The 9,287-nt window shown below is 41.5% G+C and overlaps 1 protein-coding gene across 1 annotated transcript; it reads left to right on the top strand.

Annotated features, from left to right (window-relative positions):
• Positions 1-961: 961 nt before the first annotated feature.
• Positions 962-2,439, top strand: LOC122671050 (zeatin O-glucosyltransferase-like). The gene has a single exon (XM_043868139.1). The coding sequence runs from the start codon at positions 997-999 to the stop codon at positions 2,356-2,358; it is 1,362 nt and encodes a 453-aa protein (XP_043724074.1). The 5' UTR covers positions 962-996; the 3' UTR covers positions 2,359-2,439.
• Positions 2,440-9,287: the final 6,848 nt, after the last annotated feature.

The following is a 9,287-nucleotide window of genomic DNA, read 5'->3' as shown; positions in this document are numbered from 1 at the left end:
AATTATTGTAGTATAAATTACTGACAATAGAGGGGTTACAAAATGGGAGATGAAGACTGGTAGGTTAATGTTTTAATGTTCTTGGGAGAGGGTTGTGCATGCTGCCAGCTTTCGATAAGCTAGCAATATACACCAATGATAAGATTGGACACAGAAGGGCAAGAGGATATTTTCCAAATGTTGACACATGTCGCGCACCCTAGCGACATGCCTTTCCCAATGTTTTTATAGGTATACCATCCCAAGATGATCGAAAATGTCATATGTTATGAGTCCATATTTTAGGGTTTTTGTATTATTTCATGGCAAACCAAATTAGTAGATTTTTAATTATGGGTAAAGGTTGGGCACGCTAGCGTTGTGCCCTACACTTTGTCTGCCTCTCTCCTCCCCCCCGCCAAAATTGATTGCGCCGCTAGCTCTAGGAGAGCTAGCAGCCCCTTAATTATTTTCATTTGGTAGCCTTATTTCCTTAGGGCTTAAGATCTTAATTATTTTCATTTGGTAGCCTATTTCCTTAGGGCTTTTGTGTTATTTTATGGCAAACCAAATTAGTATATTCTTAATTATTTTCATTTGGTAGCTTATTCCTTAGGGACCCAATATGCTATTCTTCTCTTGTTATTTCATGGCACACAATAATAGTTTGTTTGAGACTTCACAGTTATTTTGGAAAGCAAAACAAAAAAAAAACAAAACAGCTGAACATGGAATGCAATTCAATAGATGGTGTGCATGGGTCTAATCACTAATGGCAACTACAAGACCAAAACACTTATAAATAAGCTGTTAAGAGTTTACACAAACCAGAATAAGAAAGAAGGAGCAGAAAAAACTTAAAATCCTTCTGCTATATCGATGGATCATCAACCATACCTCCATAACCCTCTTCACCATCATTGTCATCATCTTCATCACCACCTTCATCCACTCCACTTGGATCAAAATGGCATAACTCCTCTGCCGCCGCCACCACCACCACCACCGCCACCAGTTATGGTGGTGATGGTACCCTTCCCTGCCCAAGGCCACCTCAACCAGCTCCTCCACTTCTCACGGCTCATAGCTGCCTATGACATTCCAGTGCACTATGTTGGCTCCTCCATCCACAACCGTCAAGCCAAGCTACGTCTCCATGGTTGGGACCCTCTCTCCATCTCCAACCTCCACTTCCATGACTTCCCACTCCCACCATTCCTCACCCCTCCACCTGATCCTAACGCATCCATCAAGTTTCCAGCCCACCTCCAACCCGCATTCGACGCCTCATTGCAGCTACGCAAACCCATATCCTCTCTTCTCCATTCCCTCTCCCTCATCACACATAGACTTGTAATCATCTATGACCCTCTCATGGCCTTTGCTGCACAAGATGTTGCTTCCCTCCCTAATGGTGAAGCCTACGCCTTCCACAGTGTGTCAGCCTTTGCTATTGTCTTCTACTTATGGGAGTCCCTTGGGAGACCCATTGAAATCCCTATTCAGCTCTCTGATCTCTCACTAGAGGGTTGCTTCACAGCCGAGTTTGAAGCTTTCCTTCGTCGTCAATATGATTTGATGAGCTTCAATAAGGGTGATCTCTACAACACATGCCATGCAATTGAGGGAAGTTTCATGGATTTGTTGGGCCAAGATAAGAGGCACTGGGCTATCGGCCCATTAAATCCTGTCACCCTTGGAAGCTCTTGTGGGCGGCACAAGTGCTTGGAGTGGCTCGACATGCAGCTCACGGGCTCAGTATTGTATGTGTCGTTCGGAACCATGACATCGATGTCGGATGATCAGATTGCCGAGCTCGCCATTGGCCTTGAACGTAGCGGGCAACGCTTCATTTGGGTCTTAAGGGAGGCCGACAGAGGAGACATTTTTGCTAAAGAGAACGATATGGAAGTTAGTAAAGCCCAAGCCCAGGCCCAGCTTCCGGAAGGTTATGAGGAGAGGATACAAGGAGTGGGCTTGGGAGTGATAGTGAGAGACTGGGCTCCACAGCTTGAGATACTGGCCCATCCATCAACAGGTGGGTTCTTGAGTCACTGTGGGTGGAACTCATGCATGGAGAGCCTAAGCATGGGGGTGCCAATTGCTGCTTGGCCCATGCACTCGGACCAGCCCAGGAACACAATGCTTGTAACCCAAGTGTTGAGGGTGGGCCTTGTGGTTCGAGAATGGGCACAGCGGCACAAATTGGTGGCGCACACTACAATCGAGAGTGCCGTCAAGAGGTTGATGGCGTCGGAGGAAGGGATTGTCATTCGGAATAGAGCTAAAGAGTTAGGGGTTGCGGTTTGTCAATCATTGGCCAACGGTGGGACTTCCCGTGCCGAGTTGGACTCGTTCATCTCCCATATCTCTAGATAGGAAGGGGACCTAATCCATTATGTCCAAAGGCCATTGAGGCAATCGTCAAACACTTAGCAAAATTGTTTTAGATTGATAGTTAGCTAAACTGGAACTTGTAATCTTCATTGGATGTTATCTATTTATGATGTAATTTTGTCTATCATTGATTTTAGAATGTAAGGAAACAATTTATCTGGCATGTGGAAGGGTGATCAAACATTCTGACCGTTGGATGTATAAGGAATGGTCAAGATTGTACCATATTTTAAATTTCAGTTTAAGTTCAATTGGTTATCCTCCTATGTATGTACATGCCTCTCTCAGTAGTCCTTGCAGTTATGTTCACCTCTTTCTCAGCCCTCAATTTTTCAATGCTTTAGTTTACCACGTGGTTAATTGAATTATGAGCAATTTTTCCTAGCATTTTAAGCTTAACTTAATTCTTTTTGGTGATGAGACTTGACATATGAGCAAGGGACCTTAGGGCATACTTGTTTTTTTTTTTTTTTTGGTCTATGTTATAATTATTTGCCCAATGAAACTTTAACTACCAATTACAAGAAATATCTAACCATTACCGAAGGAGGGAAAGGGGGTACCTTTTTTTCTGTCACAAATATGCCAATTAGGAGAATCAATCCCTTGACCTCCTGGGGGCATGAGTTTCAACTGGCAAACCACCAACCAACCAACTAAGCGGGTCTTTGCAGCTTAGGGCATACTTATTCGCCCTATTTCAACCCTATCTAACCTCCTATATGGCAAAATAGGTGTTCATCCACCAAATTTTCAGATTTTCAAAGAATATAAAGGCCTGTCTATTTCGAGGTAAAAACAAGTTTTGCAAGTAAAATCACATGAAAAAGGTATGTGAGAGGGGGGGGGGGGGAGGAGGGAGCCATGAGGAAAGCCTATTGGAAAAAACTCTCAATGCTTGTTCGTTAAATGTTATATATGCTCAAAAATAAAATTGCATTGATTTTTCTCCCAAATGAGTCGCAGCCGAGAGGATCAGATCACATAACTAGAGTCAAGGAAGAAGGGAAAAATAGAGTCGCAGCCTGAAGATCAGATTAGTGATTTGAATCAAAGAAGCAGGTATGTTGCATTGATTTGAATCGATGAAGTAGGGAGTGTCCTCTACGTGCAAGTATGAAGAGTCTCCGGTCGAGTTAGGCTTTTGTTTGCCAGAGAAAATGTAGGATGAATGTTAAGTCGAGGAAGACGAAGAGGGAAATGGAGGGAAAAGTAAATATCATTTGGTTTCTAGATAGGGTTTGGGTACACAACAAGAACTAGGAGAATTTTTTTCATTATCTGGGTCAGCTCGTTACGACCATTGGATCGCTACCTGCCAAGTGTCGACACTCTAAGTATCCTTGGCCACTCCCTGGGAGATGCACTCCCTAGAGATGAGTTGAATCCGAAAAAGTTATGCAGTAGAAAGTCATTTGGCCAAAGTTTTCATGCACGGCTATTCATGTACGGATTTGGTTCCTGTCCAATCGTGGCGGGAGCTGGACGGTGCAGCACCCCCTTAAGATCTTGCCGTGTGGACTGACTGACATTCAACGGTCAACAATAAAAAAAACTACTTTAACCCTAAATCCCTGCAGATGAGTCGGGTCACTCCCTAACCCGAAAACTTCCTCCCCTTCTTACTTTCCGTAACAGTGGGTTTCCGAAATTGGATCTTTAGTACTGTGAAAACGAATAGAAGTTAACTTAACGTCAGACCCCTCTCTCTCTCTCTGTATGCAAACCCTGCAGCCACTCCTCCCCCGTTATCTTCTCCTCTGCGCCCCATGCCTTGAAGCTTATGTGATTTGGAGTTTTCTTCAACTTCATGAGCTTCAAAACTGGTTTCTATTGTTGAAGTTGGATCGTGGTGGGGATCGAATTTGATCTGGACTTTTGGTCAGTTATATTATTGTAAAAAGAAAGATAAAATTCTAATTCAACGAGAAATTGGATTCTCTACTTAGCATCTGCCCTGATCCTTCTCTCTCTCTCATGTGCATTATTGTATTTTTTTTGGTAATTCTGATGCAACAACTTGGGAAGACCCACCGAAAAAATCTGGAAGTGTTTTCGTAATAGTTTGCAATGACTTATTTCTTCATTGGTCTTGGTTAGTAATGGGGATTTGAGTGTCTTTTTGTAGACCATATTGCAGTATCTCTGTGCACTTCTCAGGCAATTGGGAACTACCCTGAGAACTACTATAAATGGGTACCCTCCTTGAGAGGGTTAATGGATTCAGGTTTCGTGCTCGAGCTGCTATTTGTCCATATATAGGAAATAAGAACAGGGGAAACAGAACATTTCAGGATTTTGCAAGGTAGATGGAGGGGGAGGGAAGAGCACGAGGTGGGAGTGGGGCAGTGGATGTCTTATAAGCCAGACTCAATGTTGCAGGTTTCCTAAGAACTGAAACCCAAAAAAGAAAAAAAGGGAGATGGAGACATGTGGAAGAGGGATATGGGCGGAGATTATAAAAGGAATGGTGACTGGTGAGAGAGTTTGGGTTCCCGAATCACAAGTTTTACAAACCACGACGGGTTTCTCGTCGGAATAGCTAGATCAGGCGGTGGTGAACCTCATCGGAACGCAGAGATCTAGCCCTTCAATCGTCTTCCACTTCCCCTGTACCAAGTTCATAAATCGAGTTAGGTTTTACCTTAAGAACGAAAATGAAAGAGAGAGAGTATACCTAGATCTGGCGGCTCTGTTCGTCAGAATCCATGGAAGAAGGGGAGTTTGGCGGTGAGGTGCTAAGTCGTCGGGTGTCGCTGCTGCCTGGTTTCCCTTTCTTGTTCGCAGGGTTGGAGGAGGAAGAGTCGTGAATTTTTCGGGTTAGGGAATGACCCGACCCATCTGTAGGGATTTAAGGTTAAAGTAGTTTTTTATTATTGACCGTTGGATGTCAATCAGTCCACATGGCAAGATCTTAAGGGGTTGCTGCACCGTCCAGCTCCCACCACGGCTGGACAGGAGCCAGATCCTTTATGTACATGACTTGCATTAAATACAGTTAGATTGGCATAAATACCCATCAAAATGTTATAAACACCCCTGCATCCCCTATTTGATGGAGTCGATAGGAGAATCTCCATAGTACAAATACCTTTCTCATAGATTAACTAGGTTTTTTTTTTTATCTTGTGACGTGACATGCTTATTGGAAGTAGTTTTATGTCCAGGAATGTGACATACGCCATCACTCCCATGTGTCTATCCCTCTCCCCCTCAAAACAAGGGGTGGAGGTGTCTTTTCATATGGAGATGATAGAGATAAACTAATGGGATTGTTGGCATAGGCTACATTCCCGGATAGAGTTCTTTTTCCCCATAGTTATATACGTGTTTGTTGTGCCACTAGACATAAGTATTGGATACTTTTTAAATTTGGGTGCAACTTATTATCATATAATAAATAGTATCCTTTTTTTTATTGCCCCCTCATCTCATTCTTAAAAGTTATTTAAGTTAGAGGTAAAAGAGAAAAAATATGTGTGTTATATTAAAAGGGCAAAAAAAAAAAAAAAATGATTACAATTTCTTTTTCACCAACCTTGGTTACATCAAGTTTTTTCTTTGAGTTGTAAACAAGATATTAGACTCTCTCAAACACTAGCGATTTGCTAATTGTATATATTCCCACTATCATCCTTTTGTATTGTGTAATTCTGTTCGTATTTCAGCTTATTAAGTATTAAATGTTTTGATAATATATATTCATGAATCTAGTTAAGGGTGTCAAAGTTTAGCTTGAATCGATTTCGATCTGGGTCCAACTGAGCCCAACAGCCCGAACCTTTATCAGTTGGGTTTTGGATTGAGATTTTATAGAATCAATAGAAACCGAAACCAAATCGACCGAATGCATTGACCGAAACCAAAAAACAGCCGAACCTGATTGAAAAAAAAAAAAAAAACAATCAAGACCGGACCGTACTAACCTTATAAGAACCCCACCCCCCACCCAAAAACAAAAATCCTACTGATTTCCTTTTATATACTGTAAATCTAAAATCGGAGTAGACCGAACATGATAGTAGCCCAATAAGAAATTGGATTCGGACTAAAGCTGAAATTGATTGGAACCGAAATAAAAATTTTCTTAACAGTTTGGTTTCGAGTTGGCCCAATAACAGACCAAAATCGATTCAACCCATCCCCTAACCATCGAACTGACCAATTGACACTCTTAAATCTTGTAGTTAGAAAATATTTCAGGAAGGGAATGGGTGGGTGTAGTGGTGTCAATCGGGCTGAACCAATCTTTGGGTTGGAGTGGCCAAAAAAGCAGGCCCAGTAAGAGAAGACTTGGTATTGGTCTGGTTCAATTCCAGTTTCTTCTGATCCAGTTTGGTTTTGATTTACCATATATGTATATAAATATTGGAAATAACTTAGTTTTCTTCAGTTTTGGTTTTTTATCGGTTTGATATTGATTTTTATTGGGTTTGGCTCAATTCCGTATCGGTTGATTTGGTTCAATTTTTCTAGATTCATGAAAACCTAGCCCCAAACCAAGCCGATAAGAATTCCGTTCGGATGAACCGATCGTTTTGGTCTGTTCGACTGGTTTGGGCTGAAATTTGACGTCCTTAGGTGAGGTTGGGGCATGGTTCTAAGTATCGGTATCGTATCATCTGTATCGGATGATACATACCGTTTTTGCTAATCACCGATACCAATATCAATACCAATACCATATCGGTAGCATGGTACGGATAAGGGGTAAAATGGTCAAAAAACTCATTTTTTATGAAAATTCAGGGTTACTTTTGTTTGATACGGCCGATCTAGGCCGACACCGTATCAATATCGTATCAATTTTGCATGTTACCGATACCCGTTCCGATACCGTACACTAAAACCATGGGTGGAGGGGCCTTCAACGCATGGGCTTCATTCATCTGCCAGACACCCGCGACACCTCTGATTCTAAAGACCATCCACACACCGCGTAACAGCACGTCAGAATCAGATCGATCAAAAATAGTCTCTGGTCTTCAATTTTCTTTTTTAAAAGTCTTAAAAGGAAATTTTGAAAAACCATCCACCCTCGAAGAAATCGTTGGAGCTTTGTCGTCATCTTTCCTCGTTTGGTCCGGCGATCTCTCTGCCCATATGGTGGTACGACACTAGGTATGCTCTCTTTTTCTCTTTCTCTCAATGTGAAGAAACGGTTGTGTTGCTTAGGCCCAATTATGTAACACTACCTCCTTTTGAGCAGATCTATGATTTCTAGCAATATTTTCTAATCTCTTGAGCATCCTTTTGATATCGAGATTGGGTTTTGTTTCTGTGAAGTCAGTGCGTGTTTGATTGTATGGATGAACAGCTAAAGGTGATTGGCTCAATCACTACTGGAACTAATTGATCTTCTAATTATGCAGTTGGGGAGTTTCTAAACCCTAGAAAAATTGAAGATGTTGGAATTAGACCTTATACCTTGATTAACTGGGTTACTTCTGTTGGCATGTCTCCGGGAGTGGATGACTCTTTAAGCAGACACTCAAATTGCAAAATGTGAAGAGTTGTTTCTTTGTTGGTAATGGGCATTTTATATTGCTTCATGGTTCATCAACACCACCATTTCCGTTGCAAGTTTAGCGGGTGAAATTATTTTATGAATGTTTGGTGATTGTTGACAAGAGATTTGAGTTCACGGTCGGTTACTGAAAGCAATCCCATTAGGGACACCTCATCCCCTATTTTCAGCTTTATAAATGATGGAAGATAACAAATGCTGGAAGTTTTATCAATTTAATATCAGCAAGAAGCCAGTGGGATTCCTTGTTTTGTCAAGGCCTTCTCCTGTTGATACTTGATACTTATCTGCATTCAATGGTTAGACGATGTTCTAAACCTTTTGACAAACCTGTGGATATACCAATTCTTCCTATATTCATTGGATAAAAGTTGTAATTCGACTAAAGGGGTCTCTGGTTATGTAGTTGTTTCATATTTTAACTCTATGAAAGTAAAAAAACTAACTTGGTCATCTTCTAAATGTAGTTTTTTAGGAAGAAATATGTTCCTTTTGCTACTGCAGTCGCTCAACTTGGGAACTAAACAGGAACAATCTTTTGAATTCAGATTCTTAAGATTAAATAGATCATATAGATTCCTGATGAAGCTTCAGATGTACTTTCACTCAGGTCCATAATGAGTTCATGTAAAAAGGGCGTACCCAGTGCACGAGGCTCCCGCCACTGCGGGGTCTAGGGAGGGTCATAATGTGTGCAGCCTTTGTTGGGGGAAGGGAAACAATGTTCTGTTTCCGACATGAGCACCTTACAAAATTGTGTGTGAAACACAAAATGGTATATGCAGGATCAATTGGAATAGAAAATAAAAATAAGCATTCACACAAAAGAGGTAAGACATTTACCTAATTTGGCAATACTGCTTACATCCATGGAGGGATTTAATCTTCCACTAAGAACAAGAGAAGAAAAACAGTACAATCCTTGCAAATTGTTTCCCAAACCCAAGTCCCTTGTACACCCTTTCTTTCTTCCCTTTTCTTACTTGGTCTAATGTAGTCCTAGATTGGTTGGAGACCAAATAGGAGCCAATCAATCAGGATCTGTTATGAACAGGTGAATCGGCTAGGTCAAAATAGGGTTTTTGGTGAAATTAGGGTTAAGGTTATGTCAAGTCAAGGTAGGGGAGTCTAATAGTGAAGGTCCTGAGATGTTTTGATGGAGTTAGGACCGTAAATTGAATGGGCAGCAGGTTTTAGGGTTAGGGTTTTGGGTTTATTGAAAAGGAATCAATGGAGTTTTAGGATTTAGGATGACTGGATGGTGCTAGGCTGTGGATCGAGTGCTAATGGGGCTATGATGGTAATTCGATTCTAGTGTGGTATGGTTCTGATGGTTGGATTGGTATGTGAAGAATTTGGGTAATGGGATGATCTCCAAAAATAA

This window comes from Telopea speciosissima, chromosome 8 (genome assembly GCF_018873765.1).
Source record: "Telopea speciosissima isolate NSW1024214 ecotype Mountain lineage chromosome 8, Tspe_v1, whole genome shotgun sequence".
NCBI lineage: Eukaryota > Viridiplantae > Streptophyta > Magnoliopsida > Proteales > Proteaceae > Telopea > Telopea speciosissima.
The sequence above is the reverse complement of the archived record's forward strand: the minus strand, read 5'-3'. Positions and strand labels throughout refer to the sequence as shown.

Bases quoted from the DNA above. Each gene is read 5' to 3' on its own strand.
- LOC122671050 (XM_043868139.1), top strand. From the start codon at position 997: ATGGTGGTGATGGTACCCTTCCCTGCCCAAGGCCACCTCAACCAGCTC.